At 45.9% G+C, this 22,670-nt stretch overlaps 1 protein-coding gene across 1 annotated transcript in view; it reads right to left on the bottom strand.

Annotated features, from left to right (window-relative positions):
- glra3 (glycine receptor, alpha 3) overlaps positions 1-22,670 on the bottom strand; it is a 115,687-nt gene that overhangs the window by 53,933 nt on the left and 39,084 nt on the right. The window contains exons 2-3 of the mRNA XM_071204218.1: positions 11,930-12,060; positions 9,900-9,967 (exon numbers count right to left, since the gene is read on the bottom strand). Coding sequence (XP_071060319.1) covers positions 9,900-9,967; positions 11,930-12,060 — 199 coding nt within the window. The remainder of the gene's footprint in view (positions 1-9,899; positions 9,968-11,929; positions 12,061-22,670) is intronic.

Genomic DNA, 22,670 nt, shown 5'->3' with positions numbered 1-22,670 from the left:
CTTTGAAGGCCTTTTTCTCAGAATGATGACTCGGGACAGTCATTGTATAAGGTGACATATTTTGCTTAATATTTGGAGTACAACAACAATCTGATATAATTAGAAAATTAGGAATCTCCTCTTTCCAACAGTGTATACAACTCAAACTGTGTCTTCGGGTCAATGCGACTGACTTCGATGGAGCAGGTCACATGTGTTTTTCCTTCTCACGATGCTAGCTATTGATCTAGTCTCCTGTTAGCGTGGCTATCATTCGATGTAAATCAGTCAAGAATAACACTGGAAATGGGTAGGCTATTATAATAAAATATTAGCATAGATAGACATGTAAGTGTATTAACCTTTTTTTTATTATATATTTTCTTTAGTGTTTACATCGGTTATGGATCCAGTGCCTGATGAGTGCTACTTCAGTTGGAGGTTTAACTGCAGGAGCAGTCAGATTAGCAAACAGTATCCAGTGGAGCAAGATATATGGTGATGAAAGACACTGAGCTTCAAGAAACATTGGACAATAACAACACATTCACATTGAAATGCCAAACAAGTTGTGTTTCATTGTACACCTCGAAGACTCACTGTGAACGGCACAAACGTCAGAGGGCTGGAGAAACAGATTCTAAAGTTCCTTGCAAGGTGACCAGGCGCTCACAGTCAGGCGACTCAGAAGAACCTTTCCATTTTCAAAAGCATTGTGTTTTCTGTGGTGAGTTTTGCAATCTTAACATTGACAAGAAGAACCCGTCCAGATGGAGGGCTGCATTCTTATTCCGAGACCTGAAGACCAAGAAGTCTCTATTAGAAGTTTGTGGAAAACGAAAGGATGCTGTTTTGAAAAGCGTCCAACATCGTCTTCAGGGAACAATTAGTGATCTGCATGCTGCAGATTCCCGGTACCATGTTGACTGTCGACAAAGATTTGTCCAATTGAGGTCACTGCCAGGGCAGGCGGGTAGAAGTTCAGAGGACACTGACGAAGATCCTCCCTTTACGTCAGTTGTAGAGAAGATGACACCTAACGGCCCGTCCACACAGCGGCGTGCGTTGACGCTTCACCATTCACTTTGAATGGGGTGACGTCACTTTTAGCCGAAATGCATCGTGGGAAGCGACGTGGAGCGTAGCTGGCGTGGCTCGCTGCAAAAGTTGAGCAATGTTCAACTTTTGACGCCTCGGCAGAAGCATCAGCCAATCGAATCATATGCCAGTACAAGCTCTAGCCAATCAAACCGCTACTTGTGTGTCAGGGGCGGGAGATTCATGTGATTGGTTGTTGGTCGAGTTTCAGACACGCCCGCCGGCAAGCGTCAGCGCACGCCGCTGTGTGGACGGGCCGTGACCGGTCAAACATGTGGAGTTCTGTTGAACTGTTTACACTCTATACAGACCTTCATGGGGATAAGCTTTCTAGGAGGACCCTCATCCGGCAACTCCAGCAGACATTTGGCAGTGATCTTCTGGTACTATCCTCACCTGGGACAGCTGACATCATTGCTTTTCCTAGTTGTGCCTCGCAGACTCTTCGACTTGTGAATGATGACGAGGATGACATGGAGAGCATGGCAGTGAAAGCTAGCAGGCAAATCACTCAGGATGTGATGAACATTGATATGGACAAGGGACACGATAACATCAGCATTAATAAGGACATGATCAAAGAGTCAGTGAGAGACTTTCTGTTGATGCTGTTAGCAAAGGTTTCTCCAAAAGCTAGATAATACCCTTCCTGCACTGCTCATAGGTTCAATTATCACTAGTACTCTCAAGTCTCAGGCAACTTGTTTGCAAGTAGACCTAGCAGGAAAAATGGTAGAGTCCAAGAAGCTTATCAATAGCATGGATTCCTATGGTGTATGTTGTTCTTACACAGAGTATCGCAGGTTCAAGAAATCAGCATCTCAGGCAGCAGTAGCAGTTTTAAGTTGTCTGGCATATTTAATGCTGACGACGGTCTAGTTCAGGCTATTGTGGATCATTTTGATGCTGATATAGCCTCTCAGAATGGGAAGCTTTGGTAAGCAGTCCACACATTCACTAGCTGTCCTTCTTACACAGAACTCGCAGAGATCAACAGGATCCCTAAAGATTCACCAGACATTCCATACGATATAGACATCCACAGATCCCAGAGACCCAAACAGCCTCCAATGCCACCAGATGAAGCCACAAAGGCTGACCTTAGTTTTCTACAGGAAGTTCTTACTCAGGACAACTGCCCAGAATACCCAGGCCAAGACAAAAGCGCTCTACTTCGCCCTGATCGACATGAAGCCATCTGATCGCGATACAATGATGACAGCCATGGCCAGAGTACAAGAGCTCACATCTGAAACTGGTCAGAATTTCAGTGTGGTGACATGTGACCAGCAGCTCTACCGGGTTGCAGTGCAAGTGTTATGGGGCCATCCAGATAAGTTCAAAGACATGCACTTACGTCTTGGGGGTATGCATGCATTGATGAGTTTTGTTGGGGCTATAGGTTCACTGATGGCGGAAAGTGGGCTCTCTCGTGTCCTGTCAGAAGTATTTGGTGGGGTTGCCAAGATGTTGAATGGGAAGAAGTTCCCTCAGAATGTACGTGCCCTCCGCATGATGGCGGAGGAGGTGCTGCGGAGTGTGATTATGGATGGCCATTTCCAGAAAGCAGACGATCTGATGAGAGCCTTGGATCAGATTGCTAGTCAGAGCAGGACAGCCAAACTTTGGGTTGAGGTCTTGGTGAAACCAGTGTTGCTGATGATGTCGAACATCCGGGCTGAACGTGAGGGTGACTGCCTTCTCCATCTGACCACATTCCGGAAGATGCTTCCCTACTACTTTGCAGCTGGCCATGTCAACTATGCCAGGTATGGCCTCTACTACCTCCGTTCCATGGAGAAGCTTCCTCCACATGTCCAAGGCTATTTCCTCCAAGGGCAACATGTGACGCGACACATCCATGGAATATGGAACGGCCTGTGGAGTGACCAGTTCATAGAGTCCACCTTCATGAGGTACGGCCACAGTGTAGGAGGGATCATTGGGATAACCTAGAAGCCAGAAGCACTGAAGATCTGGGCCCTGAGCCGCCACATCTACTGCAAGATTGAATCAGACATGAAGAACATGGAAGAGGAGGAGACAAATACAACACAAGTGCATCTCTATAACAAGGAGGAGGCTAAAGCTAGGGTTAGAGCAGACACCAAGGACAGGGATGGACTTCATCAGAAACTAGACGCCTGCCTCCATCCATTGGATCCCAACACACATCCAGGAGAGAGCATTGTGAACATCACCAGTTGCAAGATAGCCCCTCCAACTGCCAGTGTAGACAGTGCTGTAAAGATTGGAGAGGCAATGTTAGAACAATTTGAAAATACCTGGCCGGATTTTACAACACCATCTCAAGCAAAGTGAAGACCATGGCAACAACAACCAAATCCATCACAATTGGCGACTCCAAAATGTATGACCTAAATGTGATCTATTCGAGGACCATTGCACTGTTCTCTAGTGACCGCGATGTTGACGTGAAGGAGGTCCTTGCCTATGAGCTGGCAGCAGTCCCAACTGCCATGTTCACAGAGGATGGAATGTGAATTTGTAAAGCCAAGTCCACACGGAAGAAGTCCCCCTAAGATAAACTATGTGCTGAGTTTGCTTCGTGGCAAGGCATTAGCCTGGGCTGAAGCATTGAGTTCTTCAGTGGATTATGACTCTTTTTCTTTTGGAGATTTTTCGGAACACTTATTACACTCCGCTGTATTTGATCACCCCAACTACTCTGGCTCTGCTGCTAATCATCTGCTAAGTTTTCAACAGGGAACCCAAACTGTGGCAGACTACTCTATCGAGTTTCGGACACTGGCGGCAGTAGCCCGATGGGGCGAGGTGGCTCTAAGGGCAGTGTTTGTAAGGGGGTTGAAGGATCAACTTAAGGATGAGCTGGCTGCACAGGATGACCTCCAATCCTTAATCTCCTTGGTGTCTCGTCTCGACAGCCGGCTGCGGGAGCGCCGTGCGGAGCGAACGCAGCGTTCTCCTGTTGCTTTGCCAAGTACGTCCAGCTACTCACCCAAATATGCTCCCTCTGTATCTAGACAGCCTGGCTCCACCTCACCACCGAGTGTGCCCACTTCCAAGGAGGAAGCGATGCAACTGGGACACCAAGGAGTCACCGTACCAGCCAGGAGTGAAGTGGTAGTCTTGGGATGCGCCAAAGCTGGAGTGCAAAGGCGTGACTACCATGGGCTGGTGGAGGCACTACAGGAGCCTGGGGCCATCTCCGCCGCTAGAACTATAGACAAGGCTGACTCCCCATTCGTAATTTGCATGATTTCCCTGTATCCATAGGCCGATACCAGAAGCTAGGCAAGCTGTTCAAGGTGAATGAGTCCGACATCCATGGAGCACGTGACATCAGTCTGACGCCTGGTACAAATGGTGTGGTGGAGGTCGGGTTGGTGGACGTCTGTGATGGGCTGGAGGAAGAACCGGAATTTGAAGTGCTGAAACTGGCTGATCGGTCCGACCCGTCTCCAGATGAGCAAGGTCAGTTAGCAGCTTTGTTGCAGAAGTGGGAGAAAGTTTTCTCCACCCGTGATGAGAACTTTGGGAGGACCGGTGCGGTCAAGCACTGCATCCCCACAGGTGACGGAGCCCCCACAAGAGAACGCTTCCGACCACTACCACCCATGTTGTACCAAGACATCAGAACTCTGTTAGCAGGTATGTTGCAGAATGGCATAATCACTGAAAGTTCCAGCCCCTGGGCAGCCCCTATTGTAATGGTGAAAAAAAGGATGGCAGCTGGCGGTTATGTGTTGATTACAGAAAGCTGTTGTCGACAACTATTTTAATTCTACCCTTTTTAGTCCTAGTTATTTTCAAACCTCGCCACACATCCACCAAACAATATGATTTATCTCGACCTCCCCAAAAGAACCAAAATCTGACACGGTGTGAAATGTCTTTTTTAGATGATCTGTCGTCATTTCCTGCGATCTTCTTCATGCAGTCAGTCTGAATAAATATTAATACGGGGCGTTTGTTTGACTATGTATAGGCAAATATGGGCGTTACGTGAAGCCAGCAAAAGCTGCGCTGCATTTCGAGTTGATTGTGATTTATAAAGGGAAACCGGAGTAGGATGTGCGTGCGCAGTGTTTTATAAAACGGAATATTTACTTGCTGTGTCCTACGTATGCCACCTTCCCACGCGAATACTAAGCAAAGTTTTATAAATGAGGCCCCTGATCTAGGGGGTACAACTCTAAACACCCATATGAAAAAGATCGGTTTACATTTTAATAATCAAATAAGTATATGAACATAACCAATAACTTAGTTGTTCATTCATACCGTATTTTACATAGTTATTTAACATTTATTTATTCATGCATATTTTTTAATCTTTATAGACTTATCCAAGGCATTTGATACTGTGGACTATGGCATTCAATGCCAGAAGTTATCTCATATAGGCCTGTCTGACCGAGCTGTTGGTTGGTTTGCAAACTATCTTTCAAATCGCAAGCAATGTGTAAAATTCAGCGGTCTCTCCTCAAGCTTTCTTAATGTGCCCAGAGGCGTTCCTCAAGGGTCGGTCTTGGGACCGATCCTTTTTTACTATTTATATAAATGATGTGGGTCAAAGTATTGATGCCTCTGTACATCTATATGCAGATGATACTGTTGTGTACTGTTGCCCTTGCATTTGAACGTCTGCAGTCTGCTTTTGACACTTTTCAGTCACATCTGTTCCACCTTAGGTTGGTGTTAAATTCAGATAAGACAAAAGTCATGTTGTTTTCCAATAAGAAAAGGTTACCATCTGTTCTTCCCTGCATCATGTCTGCACATCATAACCCCATTGAAGCTGTTAACACCTACAGATACTTAGGCATCACTATAGATCAGGGGTGGGGAACCTCCGGCCTCCGGGCCGTATACGGCCCGCGAGACCATTTGGTACGGCCCTCGAGGTAATTTATAAACACACGCAAAAAAGAAAAAAATTTAAGAAATCTAGACCGCAAAAGAATTAAACAAGCGAGTGCCTGTTTTTCCTAGCCAAGGTCAGGGTCCTTGAACACAACACGAGTTTCACATGTCATCACGTGGTATATGTCTCGTTTGACAGGGGTGCAGTTCTGACGGAGAGCACCAGAAACTGCAGTACCCATAAGGAGCCGTACACATGCCGCAGTTTCTGCGTGGCTGTCTTTAGTTGAAAGCCCAGTGGCGATCTGTTCATCTGTCACACTGATCATACAGTCAATAACTTTGTTGCTATTAGCATCTGGTTAGCTAGCTATGCTAACGAATATAAGAAGCTTTTTCTCCAACCAGTGAGGTAAAGGCACATCTTTATATGATCATTATAGTTATCAAAAATAAGAGAATAAAGTAAACGGGTATAAAATACTATGACAGTAAAAAAAGGTTGTTATTAATAAAAAAGAATACAATTTGAAAGGGGAGTGATTTGTAAAATATCCATAAAGAAAAATAAATCTTCTTCCAGTTCTGTTATGGATGTTGAGAGATGTATCCATAGATCTCTCCATGTTGCTCTCAAAGTGCACTAGATTGATGCTTTTAACTTCAACATTTAAAATAAAACCTTAGCCCCCCATAGGATGTTAGGTCCCCCCCCCACTTAAATCATGTTCACATGGATAGGAAACTAAATACATTTGCACATATCTTGTGTCCATATATTTCTGTTTTGGTGGTCATGCCACAACGTGCACGTGCATGCATACTACGATTAAGAGGTTGCTTTTTCTTTGCACAGCATGAAAGAAAGAAGAAATGAATATGCTGTGATTTTAGTTTTTTAAGCAGAGGTCAATAATTTGTACGGCCCTCGGAGGATGTTGAAAAAATGTAAATGGCCCTTAAGAGGAAAAAGGTTTCCCACCCCTGCTATAGATGAACATCTCTGCTTCAAACCACATATTGACAATCTCTTAAGGAAATAGAAATTAAAGCTGGGATTCTTTTTTAGAAATAAGGCCTGCTTCTCCACAAGTGCGAGGAAACGGCTTGTAGCTGCCACATTTTTGCCGCTCTTGGACAACGGGGATGTTGTGTACGAACGCCTCAGCTCACTCCCTTCATCTGCTGGACGCTGTCTACCATGGGGCTCTGAGGTTCATAACCAACTGTAAACCCCTCACACACCACTGCAAGTCAACTGGACATCATTATCAATGCGCAGGTCACTGCAATGTACACACTCATCTATACCGCTATGCTGGGACTGCTGCCCCTCTACATATCCACTTACATATCACACAAACAGTACAGCTATAGACTACGATCTCAAAATGACATCCCCTCAGTACGCACGGTGCTTGGGAAAAAAGCCATATCAGACTCTGCCCCTCGACCTGGAACACACTTCAGCAGGAACTTAAGCTGACCACTTTGATACCCATCACAGATTTTAAACTCATTTTAAAAAAGCTGGAGAAACCATCTGTGGGTGTTTGCACCTGCTATATCTGACTGTATATGGATTTCAATGACTACTTTTACGATGTTGTATTTTAGTGTTGCCTCTGTGTTTAGTGTCCTGTCTGTCTGTAACTTTGTGTGGTGGTGTTACCACTGAACAGGTCTCTCTGGAAAATGAGACCTTGTACCCGTATCCAAAATAAAAATCTCTCCAGTTTTAAACGATATTTTTGGCTTACTGTCCTATAGTATACATTGGAATGATTTCAAACTTGTTTTTATTTATCCTAATAATTATAAAGGTGTGCCTTGGAAATGTTTGTTTACATAAATTGTGATCAAAACGTTTGAGACTCACTGAGATAACTTAGACTAAAGTTAACAATCTAAACACTCTGAGTCCTTTAACTCACTGAGCCTCTCAGTCTGACAGGACAAGGCTCTCCTCCATCTTGTTGTAGAAACATCTTCTCATATCCGTTAGCGCAGCTAGCACCAGATGCTAACAACAACAAGCTGAGCTGCGGCTGTGAGCTAAGGGTGCCTGATAAGCCAACATGGGCACTTTCATCAATTACAGCGCCCATCGTAAAGGGCAAATGAAAAATGTAACCGGGGTGAAAAGGGTGTTACCTTTACTTAATTATGAATGTTGTTATATCAAGGCCGAAAATTAGGATGAGCGCCAACGGTTAAACATGTTTTGTTTTCCTCCCAGAGCTACCAGCGCAGATCTGGCGCCCTAGGCGACCGCCTATGTCGCCAGACGCAGCATCTTGTAGGAAACAAGGTCTCAGGGTTAACATTTAACAACCTATTAATGATGCATACCCACTTAATGGGAAGAAACTCAGCTAACAGACGATATTAACCATTTTTACCTAAACGAAACACAATTCTAACACCAAGTCTAAATCAGCACTTAACGAAGACTAGCTAACGCTACATTAGCACATAACTGGCGACGGCAATTGTTCTACTTCCTGTTATCTGCACAAACGACATGTCATATGAAAGCTGAGCATTGGTCTGACTGGCAGCTGGCGCACCATTACGCTTTGTGGCGAAAAAAGATATAGAGGTCATGGTGAATTTTCCAAAAAGGTCAAAAACAGTTGTATTTGGATGGAATGAATACCTATAGTGATATTTCAAAGAAATAAAATGAGTTTTACAGTGTGGTACCTGAGAAAGGTTAAATGGTAACCAAATGTACACAAAGGTGAGTCCGCCTGGACCTACCTGTGCCTAACCTCTCTAAAAAATGTCAAGTTTCACTAAATTAGCATCTATCTTGACACAGGGTACTTATGATATATTGTGGTTTGGATCCCTAAAGGTTCTGGGCTACTATTCCATCATTCAAGGGTGGTTTTCACTATAAATAATGTGTTTGTTTTAGGCGGAGATTAGAATTTGCATTTTTTTACTATGTTCAATCTGAATTTACTCTGACACAGCAACATCTATATTGATTCTGACACTTCTACAGCCAACTCACAGGTGTATCATTGCTTTGATAAAAAAGGTTATTCATATACCCCTTTTAGTTGTGAAGATATCGATCTTGTGGATGCAGTAAGTGGGCCCTGGACTTATAATGCAACTGAAAAGTTGATATCTGTTTTTATCTTTAATGGGTTCTGTTTTATGTTGTTTGGAGATGGACCTTCACTGACAGGTGCACTTGACGTGTTATTTCTCGTTTTGACGTGTTAACCTTATGCTTTGATCCTTAAGATTACTAAATGTTTAGCTATCCTTTCACATGTCGTACAAAGTATGAAAGGCATACATCTTAAAATTATTTCATTGAATGTGAAGGGTATCAGCCAAAACCCTATCCTTCCTAAAGAAAGAATGTCATACACCCTTTCTCCAAGAAACCCACCTTGCTGATCTTGAAAACATTCAACTGAGGAGGAGCTGGGATGGCCAGGTGTTCTACTCTTCTCACGACTGCTTCTCCTACATCTCTGCCTGCCCTTTACCCTTGATAGAACAGTAACTGATACAGAGGGCTGTTATGTACTTTTATCAGGCTACTTGTATGTTAACTAGTTGTCCTAGGCTGTATATATGCCTCCTTTATCCCACAACTTATGTCACAACTAATGAACCTGTTGCGAGGGCCTTAGTCCTCCTCTCTTTTTTTAGCGTCTTGAGAAACTCCTGCTAATTGCTCGAAAGTGTAAAATGGATAGATGGATAAAAGACACCCTTCCTAATGTTACGCGCGGCAGTTGTTTAGTCTGTAGGGACTCGGACTTTGGACTGAAGGGACGCCACCTCCCCAAAATATATATATATATATATATATATATTAGCCATTCACAACACTATCTTTGAATGAGTACAACATTCTTAAAATACTTCTTACAAAATCTCTTTAGTCTGCTATAATATATTTATGATTACTCATCATAGTTTTTTGCAGTATCTCTGTTACCTACCATGGTGGTTTCAGCAATGGAGCCAAAGCTGTTTATGAAAATGTTACAGGACACGTTGACTGGAGGACCTGCAGAGAGAGGGGGAGATGTTTTGAGTTATTTTTTTCAAAAACACTATATGTACATATTAGCAAACAATTTCCCTATAACACCAATATGTTTGAAAGCATCAAAATGAATATGTTGATCAAATCTCAACCCCGGCCGGAGTCCGGCCCTGATATTACAGAGCCAGCTCACCTTGCCTCGCTCTGTCTACTGCTGTCAATCAGAGTGGCATGTCTCAGCAGCCATGCCCTCAGCTCCACCTCTTTGCTCTTGTTAGGATTATGGCCCGTCCACACAGCGGCGTGCGTTGACGCTTCCCCATTCACTTTGAATGGGGTGACGTCACTTTTAGCCGAAATGCATCGTGGGAAGCGACGTGGAGCGTAGCTGGCGTGGCTCGCTGCAAAAGTTGAGCAATGTTCAACTTTTGACGCCTCGGTGAGGCGTCAGCCAATCGAATCATATGCCAGTACAAGCTCTAGCCAATCAAACCGCTGCTTGTGTGTCAGGGGCAGGAGATTCATGTGATTGGTTGTTGGTCGAGTTTCAGACACGCCCGCCGGCAAGCGTCAGCGCACGCCGCTGTGTGGACGGGCCGTTAGGCGGGAGCAGGCGGGAGTAAAGTGCTGATGTCACTGCTAAAATGATGCCGGTCGGCTCCGCCCATTTTGGCATTCACAGCTGCTCTGCAGGAAGGGGGAAGAGCCTCATCCCAGCCTTTCATAAAAAGGGCTTCTAGTTGTTTTAAAAAAATATGACGATCACCATGTTTTACCACCTTTCTATGACATAGCAGCATCGCCCCATTGTTTCTACTCATCTCATGTCCTCATATTTGTGCTACTATACATTTGTTTACGTTTTTACACCATAAGCACCAACCAAACAATGCTTGCTCTCAAACTGTGTATGAATATATGAGTGAGTTTGTCACTGCTTAATCTGACAGCAAAGATCGCTTACATTACCAAAAGATTATCTAAAAATGTCTCAAAGCACAATAAAAGTAGACTGTCAGTAATGCAAGAACAATAAAGAGGATACCTGGCCTTAGACCTTAATGAAAGGTAAAGTACCTGATTCTGTGAACAATACCAGTCATGGTATGACAAATTTGACATGTTGCCATGTCATTTTTAAGTTTGAATATGCTAAAAAGGTTAAGCAAATTTCATATTAAAGGTCCCATAGCATGCTTTTCCGGTTACTACCCATCCCCTTGTGTGTTATGTAGCTTGTTCTGCATGTAAACGGTCTGCAGATTCAAAAACCCTCAAAGTACACCCTGTAGCGAGTAAAACTCTTATGGACCAATCCGCGGAGCCGTTACGTTACGTCCGCGTTACGTCCACGTTACGTCCACGTTACGTCCACGTTACATCCGCGTTGCGTCCGCGTTACGTCCACGCTACGTCCACGTTACGTCCGCGTTACGTCCACGTTACGTCCACGTTACGTCCGCGTTAAGTCCACGTTACGTCCGCGTTAAGTCCACGTTACTTCCTCACAGACACTCAATCTTTTCTCAACTGCAGCTCGGCGGATTTCTCAGCCTGAGACGGCGGAACGCGGCGAGGCTGCGGGTGTGTGTGTGCTCGGGCTGGTTTCGGGCTGGGTTTCGCTGTGTCTCCCCACAGGGAGGGAGGGCAGCAAGCCGTGTTGGACAGAGAGTGAACACACACACTATACAGAGATGCTGTGTGAGAAACCAATGTGAGTTTGGAACATTGAACAATGTAAATCTATTCTAGTAGACCTCAACAATGGAATTATGATCAGTAGAAATGGCCATGTCATGGGACCTTTAAGTTTAAGAACATGTCTCTGTTTAGCAAATTGACAGAGGGGACACCAGTGGCTGCCAACACTAAATCAGCTTCTATGTGTTACAAAATTGATCGATGCATCCCAATGGACTCCACTTTGCCCTGTGTGTTCTTGTTGGAAAATACAGACGGACACAAAGATAGCCAAGTATGTACCTTTAAAATTGGGTCTTATCCTGGCATCATATCCAGATGTTCTGCCCATCAGTTTGTCCAGGAAGTCAGAGGGAGACATTGGGACCAGCCGTGTCTTCGCAGCGCTGTCCACTTCCTTACAGTGACCAACACTGTAAGAAAACAAAACACACATGTAACAATAATCATCTGTGACATTGTCTCATCAGGGTGTGTTGGGTATTCTGCTTTACCACTTGTCAACTGAAGTGAAGCACCATACATCACTGTTGTGACTGTTATGAACAGCCTGAGGATTAAAACCGCATGAGACCACTTTAGAGTCTAACATTTCCAACCACAGAGTTGAATGATTTTGGAAAGTAGGCTGTAAAAGAGTCAAACTTGTAAGACAAAAATGCAAACAACACCTGGGGCCTCATTTATAAACGTGGCGTACGCTCAAAAGATGGCGTACGCCAATTTCTAAGCAATCTTTGCGATTTATAAAAACTTGACGGGAAAATGTGCGGTCCTCCACGTACACTCTGACCCATGCACACAAAAGCGGGAGAGATCATAAACTAAGACACCGTTGGCAGAAGGAAGAATGGAGATAAATATGTGAAAATCATACCATAAATATAATGTTACCTCATTTATATGAAGAATTAATTTGCAAAAATTGATTAAAGGCAATCTTAAAATGATTAAACAAACGCCTGTTTGCGACTCTTGAGTGCACACAAAAACGTAACTTGGAGAAATAAATAAATACGGATATGTTATTGAAAACCACCTCGAATATGTTGTGTTAATGTTATGAAATGTATTCTCATAAATGATGCGGGAAGCAGGAGGACAGAATTACGTCTAGACTGATGCCGTTTTTCATTTGATAGATTGTATAGATACGAGCATGGTTTTATATACCATCATGTTTAATCCCCCTTCAACCCGCCCTCACAGAGAGCTCTGACACAGGCAGCCTAGTGTAGAGCTGCTGCCCGGCCCATGCCTCAAAACACACACACACACACACACACACACACACACACACACACACACACACACACACACACACACACACACACACACACACACACACACACACACACACACACACACACACACACACACACACACACACACACACACACACACACACACACACACACACACACACACACACACACACACACACACTCACTCACTCACTCACTCACTCACTCACACACTCACTCACTCACTCACTCACTCACTCACTCACTCACTCACTCACTCACTCACTCACTCACTCACTCACTCACTCACTCACTCACTCACTCACTCACTCACTCACTCTGCTGTCTGTGTGAGTCTGCTTAACGATGGGGATGTGTCTTCGAGAATGGTGTGATTAGTGCTCGACATCATGTGGGTTGTTCTCTCTGAAACCGCAGCACAGTATTCCTGCCTGGCGGTGGATATTGATGCTCACTTCCAATGCGTGTAATAGGATGATGATGTTAGATTAGAAATCAGTGATGAGATTCCTATTGAGTTTGGTGATCCTTACACTATTATGACAGTCAGTGGTCTCTATTTAAATGCAATGATGTTTGCCCTCAAAGCAAATGGGCTCCATTTAATCAATATTGTTTTAATAATGATAATTATATTTTTTATTATTATTATTATTCAATATATAAGTATTGACATTTTGCAAGTTAAATTGAACAATAATTAATTTACAGTTTATTTTGCAACAATACAGCAGAGATGGCAAAAGTACACACATCCATCACTCAAGTAGAAAGAAGGGCAGAAAGTTGTACTGACTAAACTTCTTTACTCAAATAAAAGTAAAGAAGTATGGGCTTCGAAATGTAATCAGGTCAACAGTAGCCATAACTAACTGGTAACTGGACCTCACTTTATATTAATAGAAAATTAAAGAACTTCTATTTCAAACTGTAACATCAACAGTATCCAGGCTGAACAACCACTATTGAGAACATAAGCAGAGAAAAACATAGTGTAGTGGGGACAAGGAATACACTTTGCCATCACCTAGATGTCTCTGTTTTTTTCATTTTCTTTCACTTTTTCATTTTCTTCTTTAGCCATGTTTCGTTGAAATAGCTTTGTAGGCTAGTGGCGTGGTTTGAGATAAGTTCACATTGTTGCTCTTCTTTACAGAAGACCAGGAAATGTTGGATACACCAATAGGCACACACTGACTCTAAATAATAATGAACACACCAACAAATGCAGATTAAAACTAAAGTAAAATGTAAGAAGTTGAAATGGGGGGTTACGTATTGTAACCCTAGGTCTATCAGCACAGGTGGAGCCCTCTACTGGACTCTATGGGTACTACTCTCATCAATGAGACGAGCGTTCACACACTGAAGTTGTATAAACGTAGCTGGCCAATCAAGGCGATACACCCTCTTCAGCGAGCGGCATAGGGAAGACAGGGCCCCTAGATAGAGGGCTTCACCTGTGCTTAAAGACCTAGGGTTACAATTAGGGCTGTCAAGTTAACGCAAAAAAATATTAACGCCACTAATTATTTTAACGTGATTAACGCATGTGTATTTTTTGTCCTCGGCCACCCCGTAGTTTCACAGCGCATCCAGTTTAAAATACCATCTACAAGCTGATGCTGACATCCCCGCTCCTGCCGTCCGCTTGCGGCAGACCACACTTCCACGCTCGACTGGCCATCGGGAGGACCGGGAGGGTGTGTGTATGTGTGGCGCGAGCGAGAGAAGGGCTCGACATTAATGACTGCCCGATGGCCCGGGGCCATCTAGTATTTAGCTCGGGCAATGAAGCCTCACCTGCTGGTTGCCCGATCGGGCAATCTATTATGCAGCTCGCGGATCCAGTAATGAGTGACCCGACAGTAAAACTAAACATATCTATAACTAGTTTAGGTAGTTTGAGAGGTAATTAAAATAGCTACGTGTGATATTCTAACCTGAAGTGTGTGTTTTGTCCGCTCACCGCTGCATGTGATCATGCAGAGCTGCGTGTCGACTCGTCAGCAGCAGCTGATCTCTCTCTCCCGTCAGATTAGACTTCACTCGCGTTTATGTCCATATCGATCAGATCCAGCTAGTTCTAGCTAATGATATGACTACCTGCTTATTAAAAGACAACTACACAATAAGTGTCGCTATGCAACCGGGTGAGGCCACAAAGTATAGCGCAGCATTATGCATTTGTTTACATGCCCACCGGAACCCCGAGGCATTACCAACAGATCAACGCACAATCAACCCATCCAGGACATCTCTTTCTCCACATTAAGTGTTAGACATTAGAGTTGACTATTCTTGTCTGTCACATACTCTTCTTGTCTGTCACATAAGTGGTGCAACTGAAGCGGTATTGCGCTAAAGGGAAATTATTTTGACCGGATATTTTGACCGAAGAGATTTAGGTTGCGGTCGGATAGTTTAACAATCAGCTCCTAAGTTCTAACCCTATCGTCTATTCCTTGACCTCTGAGTGAACTGACCGCCCAGGGGCAAGGCAGAGGACCAGGAAGGGGTCTCGGGCGGACGGCCCGGGGGTAAGGCAGAGTCCAAAAAGGGGGGTTCGGGCGGACGGCCCGGGGGCAAGGCAGAGGGCCAGGAAGGGGTCTCGGGCGGACAGCCCGGGGGTAAGGCGGAGTCCAAAAAGGGGGACTCGGGCGGACGGCCCGGGGGCAAGACAGAGTCCAAGGTGGGGACCATGGAGGGGCGAAGGCAGCGGCAGGAAGTGTCAGGGGGCCGGGCCCGAGGGCGAGGCCCGCTGCACTCAGGGGGCCGGGCTCGAGGGCGAAGACCAGACAGCTCCGCAGGCCGGGCAGGAAGGCGCTGACGGGACAGCGCCGGAGGCCGGGCATGACCCGGTGTCGGAGCTGGTGGGACAGGCCTCGGCAGGATCCCCCACGGAAGAGGACCAGGACACGGGATTGGCAGGACCCCCGGCAGGAGAGCAGTCGGCGGGGCCTCCAACAGCACAGGACAAAGGGTTGGCAGGACCCCCAGCAGGAGAGCAGACGGCGGGACCCCCAACGGGACAGGACAAAGGGCCGGCAGGACCCCCGGCAGGAGAGCAGTCGGCGGGGCCTCCAACGGCACAGGACAAAGGGTTGGCAGGACCCCCGGCAGGAGAGTAGTCGGCGGGACCTCCAACGAGACAGGACAAGGAGCTGGCAGGACCCCCGGCAGGAGAGCAGTCGGCGGGGCCTCCAACGGCACAGGACTAAGAGTTGGCAGGACCCCCGGCAGGAGAGCAGTCGGCGGGACCACCAACGAGAGAGGACAAGGAGCTGGCAGGCCCCCCGGCAGGGGAGTAGGCGGCGGGACCTCCAACGGGACAGGACACAGGGTTGGCAGGACCCCCGGCAGGAGAGTAGATGGCGGGACCCCCAACGGGACAGGACAAAGGGTTGGCAGGACCCCCGGCAGGAGAGCAGTCGGCGGGGCCTCCAACGGCACAGGACTAAGAGTTGGCAGGACCCCCGGCAGGAGAGCAGTCGGCGGGACCACCAACGAGAGAGGACAAGGAGCTGGCAGGCCCCCCCGGCAGGAGAGTAGGCGGCGGGACCTCCAACGGGACAGGACACAGGGTTGGCAGGACCCCCGGCAGGAGAGCAGTCGGCGGGACCCCCAACGGGACAGGACATGGAGTTGGCAGGACCCCCGGCAGAAGAGCAGTCTGCGGGACCTCCAACGGCACAGGACATGGGGTTGGCAGGACCCCCGGCAGAAGAGTAGTCTGCGGGACCTCCAACAGCACAGGACATGGGGTTGGCAGGACCCCCGGCAGAAGAGTAGTCTGCGGGACCTCCAACGGCACAGGACCTGGGGTTGGCAGGACCCCCGGCAGAAGAGTAGTCTGCGGGACCTCCAACAGCACTTCAGTAGGGACTTTAGATGGGACTAGAGAAGGGACTAGGAAAGTGACCTGAGGAGGGACTAGGGAAGGATGAGTGCATCGGTGTGTGTACAGACGGTGCTGGAGCAATGCTGGGGAAAAAGAGAGGACTAAAAGCAAGAGTCCTACAAGTGGCGCCCCACGTTATCTTTACGCACTGTATTATCCACAGAGAAGCTCTAGCGAGTAAAATGCTTGACCCAGAGCTTAAAAGTGTTCTTGAGACGGCGATACAAATGGTCAACTACATCAAATCCCGTCCACTCAATACCAGGCTGTTCGCCAGTCTCTGCAACGAACTGGGATCGGAGCATCAGGGCCTGCTGTTCCACACAGAAGGCAGGTGGCTTTCAAGTGGAAATGTTCTCAGCCGCCTGTATGAACTGCGGGACGAGGTGCGCTTATTTCTCACGGAGCATGGGTCCCAGGTCGCTGACCACCTTACTGACCCTGACTGGTTAACAAGGCTGGCATATTTGTCTTGCATATTTGACAGACTGAACGGACTTAGCCTGTCATTGCAAGGTGAAAACACAAGCATCATGTCCTTGAATGATAACATCTGCGCATTCAAGAGGAAAGTGGATCGCTGGACTGCGCGAGTTGAAATGGGCAGAATTGATATGTTTCCTGAGCTGGAGGAATTCATAAGGAAAATGATCTTAGTGTTAACTCTGTGAAGAAGTCTATCACCACCCACCTGCAAGCCCTCCTGGAACACTTTAACAAGTATTTCCCAGAAGAAGCAGCTCCGGAAAAATATGACTGGATAAGATCACCATTTAGCGTAACGACCGCAAGTCATCGGTCATCCGACATGGAGGACGCACTGACTGAGCTGTCAAGTGACCGCACATTAAAGACAGCTTTTAATGCGAAGACGCTTGCCGAGTTCAGGACTTCAGTTGAGAGGGAATACCCACAGCTTTCCAAGGCCGCGATGGACGTGCTGACGCCGTTTGGCTCCACATACCTGTGCGAAAAGACTTTCTCAGCACTGACATACATAAAAAACAAATACAGATCTCGTCTAAACGTGGAGGATGATCTCCGAGTGGCCGTCTCCAAAATTAAGCCCAGGATGGATTTGCTGTGCTCCATGCATATTGCCCACCCGTCTCATCAGGTGAGATTAACGCTGAAACATAGCGCATTCCCCAAATGTAAATATGCACCGCAACAATGTTCATTTGTTTATTACTTTATTTTTACAGTTTGCACCGCAACAATGTTCATATGTTTACTACAGTTTATGTCTTTTAAAATTTGCACCGCAACAATGTTCTCCTAATTCACATGAAGATTACTTTGACTCACGAGTTCTGCTGTTAGCTTATATTAAATTACTATATGTAAAATCACATCATGGTTGTCAGGCTGTTCTGTTCTTGTGTGTTGTCGTTATGCACGAGTTTGGATACGCCTATTAGTGCGTGCGTCCTGTGCACACGTTTTTCTTTTTCTTCCAGTCACCACGTGATAGTGGGGGGTCGCCAGTCTCTGGCACTGTTATTTTGGGGGTTGCGGGCTGAAAAGTTTGGGAACCCTTGGTCTAGAGAATGCACCAGACAGCATCTAAGACCTGCAAAAATCAAAATGTTCTACCCTTCGTGCGTCATTTCGTCCGCATTTTTCAGGGCAATCTCTATTGGGCTCAGGGCCATCTGTAAATCAGCTTAGATGGCCCACAGGGCTTAATGTCATGCACTGGAGAGTGAGAGCACGCACACACCTTACGTGTATTGTTGTTGTTAGCATCTGGTGCTAGCTAGCTGCGCTAACGGATATAAGGAGCTGTTTCAATGAAAACAGAGGAGCGACATTTCGCCGACAACTGCGCCGAGCACTTGACTTGATGCAGGAAGCCAGACAGTGGGACATTGTACGAAAAGTCAGCACACTCAGCACGGATAGTGCGCAACATGATTGCAGCGTCCAGGCAGCTCCCGTTCGAGCATATGCCTTGAGTTGCACATAGCTCCAACGATCCATCACAGTGTGTGTGGATCGTTGGACACACACACACACACACACACACACACACACACACACACACACACACACACACACACACACACACACACACACACACACACACACACACACACACACACACACACACACACACACACACACACACACACACACACACACACACACACACACACACACACACACACACTGTATTGTATGAGAGAGGTTCCAGGTGAATTGAGGCGGATATTTGTAATGTTCAGAGGTTGTTATGTTTAATATTCATGAGAATATTTGTCATTGTTCAAATGATAATAAACAAACAATTGCATAAAGCATATTTGTCCACTCATATGTTGATAAGAGTATTAAAAACCCTCTAATGACCATTTAGAACAGATAAAAAATGTGCAATTAATTTGCGATTAAATATTTTAATCGACTGGCAGCCCTAGTTACAATATGTAACACTATCTCACACAGGCTCCACCCTCTACTGGACTCTGTGGGTACAGTGGGTGGAGTCCCGATGAATAAACTCTCTGTAGCCCCACACATCGACCCACCACACTGCCCCTGACCGGCCTTTGGTTAACAGCCATCGCACCCCAACTTCCTATCACCCGGTTGTGACCGTGGAGAAGTCGGGGCCGCATGCTTACTTGGCTGGGTAGAGCCTATTCATTGGTCTGAATAAGCCAATAGCTCCACCCTGCAGGTGCCAGCACAAGTGACTACACACTGCGCACCACTTTTCCCAGGTCCCTACGGAGCATGGGAAAACGTAATGTGCGTAATGTAATGTGCTTCTTCTTTAGCCCCTCCTGTGCTGCCTTGGCCGTATGTTCAGGGTCATCGTCCTGCTGGAAGACCCCTCCATGACCCATGCTCAGAGTCCTGTCTGAGGGAAGGAGGCTATCGGCCATTATGGTGTAGTGTGTTACCAATAGTTCTCTTGGTGACTGAGGTCCCAGCTTCCTTGAGATCATTAGCAAGTCCCTCCGTGTAGTTCTGGCCCCTCCCCTTTCTCCTGATCATCAGACCCCACGGGGCCAGATCTTGAGTGGAGCCCCAGCCCGAGGGCGACTGATGCTCATTTTGTCTTTCTTCCATTTCTGAATAATGGCACCAACAGTGGTCTCCTTCTCTCCGAGCTGCTCTCTGATGGTCTTGTAGCCGATCCCAGCCTGGTGCAGGTCTACAGTCTGGTCCCTGAGGTCCTGAGACAGCTCTTTAGTCTGGCCCATGGTGGAGAGGTTGGAATCTGATTGGTTGATTCTGTGGACAGGTGTCTTTTATACAGGTAACCAATTGATGTTAGGAGTACTTTCCTAAAGGTAGAGCACTAACCGGTCTGTGGGAGCCAGGGTTCTTGTTGCTTGCAAGGGGATCAAATACTTACTTCCCCAGTTAAATGCAAATCAATGTTTACGTTTTATATGATGTACATTTCCGGATGTTCTTTTTGATATTCTTACTCTCACCGTTAAAATAAACCTGACTGTTCATTTCTTTGTAAGTGGTTACACTTACAACATCTGCAAGGGATCAAATAATTATTTCCTCCACTGTATAAGTACACATTTCTTATTAGAATTTCAGTTGTGCTGTTATCCTGCTAATGAGCAAATTAGGACTTCACAATAATAAGGAACAAAGACATTCCAATATTACTCTCTACTGCAATATGTATGAAATAAAGAATATAGGAATAATAAAATAACAATTCAACTCAAATATTGCCCTTCCAAGATAAACGCACCAATCTGATACATCAACATTAAGGGGCTAGATTAGATAGACATTTGTTGCTCATTTTGAGTATAAAATCGATCATAACCCATCATAATACACACACCCTCAAAGCATGGTTTGCTTATAAAGTGCAGCTTGTAAATATGTTGTATGTTGTTTTATGTTGCATGTGGAACCTAATTGCTGCAGGTCTCCCTTGAAAAAGAGATCTATGATCTCAAGGGACAATCTGGATAAATAAAGGTTTGAAATGAAATGAAAGATGGGGCGAGATGGGCTCTGAGCCTCCAAATGGTCGGGTGGTCTGCCGACCCTGCTGCAGACCCCCTCGCTTGAGGACAGCCTCTCTGGGAAGCAGCAGGTCCAGGTGATGGTGGGAGTGGAACATCTGTAACACTGCTGCTGCCTGTCTGTTAGTGAAGGGTGTGCTTGATTTGGAATGCAGCAGGTTGCAGGAGCTGAGCACGCATTTGAATTACATTTGATATTAAAAGCATTTTTTGTAAAGATGCATTGTTAAAGAGGTAAGATGCTGATGAGGGAGGAGTGTTGGCCGAGGTGCCGGGAATGGCTCAATTGAACCCCTGATGTTATGTTGTTGGTTCATTTTGTCAGAACATTTATACTGCTGGGACTGCAAAACTGGACTCTGACCCAGCCCACAACAATGACTCGGTTGTGGCTGGTTTCAAATGTAATGTAACCACTGTCAATGAACACACAATTCTTCAGTCACAATTGACCAAGCATGGTGAATAAACCAGTCAAGTGTTGCCAGCACGCAGCCACTGTTTACCTTCATCAGATCTGCTAAAAACCTCAGCTGCTGCTACAGTCCGAACTCTACACACATCTGATGCTCGCTTATTATTACATCAAATTCTGCCTCAATGCTGAAGGAGACGTCCGGTCACCACTTTACGCACAGTGGAATTGAGTATGTAAAAACACGGATGCTTATATGAACTGCAAATGTTATATATTTTTGAGGAAAAAAGGTCCAGAAGTCTTGTTCCAGTGCCCTCCGGCAGCACTACCGTGTTCCGTGTTACACCGCCTTAATCTTCCTTGTTATGTGTTTGTGCCCTGATCAGGCGCTCCTAGTGTGATGTGTCATGTCTAGCTGTAGTTTCCTGTTATGGTTTTGTAGTCCTTATCGTTTCCCCTCCAGGTGTACCCATTTGTAATTAACCCAGGTGTGTCTTGTCTCGTCATTACCTCATGTATAAGTATTCTGCTTTCCCCTTTGTCTGGGGCTGATCCTGTCTGTGCAGTATGTGTTCTTGTCTGTCATTACTTTATATTTCCTTTGTTCAACCATGGTGGTAATTATTAATTAAATTCTTTTTTTGATTACTTCGGCTACCGTCTCCTTTATTATGTTACCTTGACTCGACATTGAGCCTGCTAACAGTCAATGGTAACGTAATATGGGGGCTCGTGCCAAACTGATTTGAGCAGGAATTTGGTGGTGGCCGCTGAGCTTAGTCCACACTTTGAATTATGGTTGACAGTGTCGTGTGTGTGGCCCATGTTTTATACCCTCTTGGTAAATAGTTCTCCAATTTTTTTCATCCAGCTAGGGCAGCTGGACCATTTTCTATGGTTCCTTCCTTCGCCTGGTAGACATACCGTCTATGCTGGTCGGGGTAGTAGGAAGACCCTGTCAGGCTCCTCCTAGGCCGGCGTATGTCAGCTAGTTAGTTATATAGGGGGTCTGATAGTGAGGGATGGAAACGTTTAAGGGATGGGCCTTAGGTTTTCTTCTTTTTTTGAACACACGACAGTTGTTAATCTCTTGCGAATAATTTTGAGTGTGGATGCTTCAGAAGGTCATACCGGTGCTCTTCTCTATTTAGTGGATAGCGGTAGGGGAGCGGTGGCCATAGTTATTAAGAACAGACTGTGCAGACGTATAGGGTGAAGCTGTTTTTTTTTTTTTGTGTGTATGTTAATTGGTTCTTTAGTTTCTTCCTCCCCCGGTGCGACGGTACTAGGGCAGGTATGCCTGTGAAGGCATGTGATTTTGTGGCTAGGCCAACGGTCAGCGTGTTGGGCTTGTGCACTAAGGAGGAATTATCGGGGATAGCAGAGCATTACGGTGTCAGGCTTGCCCCGAGCATGAAAAAGCAGCAGC

The sequence above is a fragment of the Pseudochaenichthys georgianus genome, chromosome 1, assembly GCF_902827115.2.
Source record: "Pseudochaenichthys georgianus chromosome 1, fPseGeo1.2, whole genome shotgun sequence".
NCBI classification, from domain to species: Eukaryota; Metazoa; Chordata; class Actinopteri; order Perciformes; family Channichthyidae; genus Pseudochaenichthys; species Pseudochaenichthys georgianus.
Note: the sequence above shows the minus strand (reverse complement) of the source record. Positions and strands in the feature narration are given on the sequence as shown.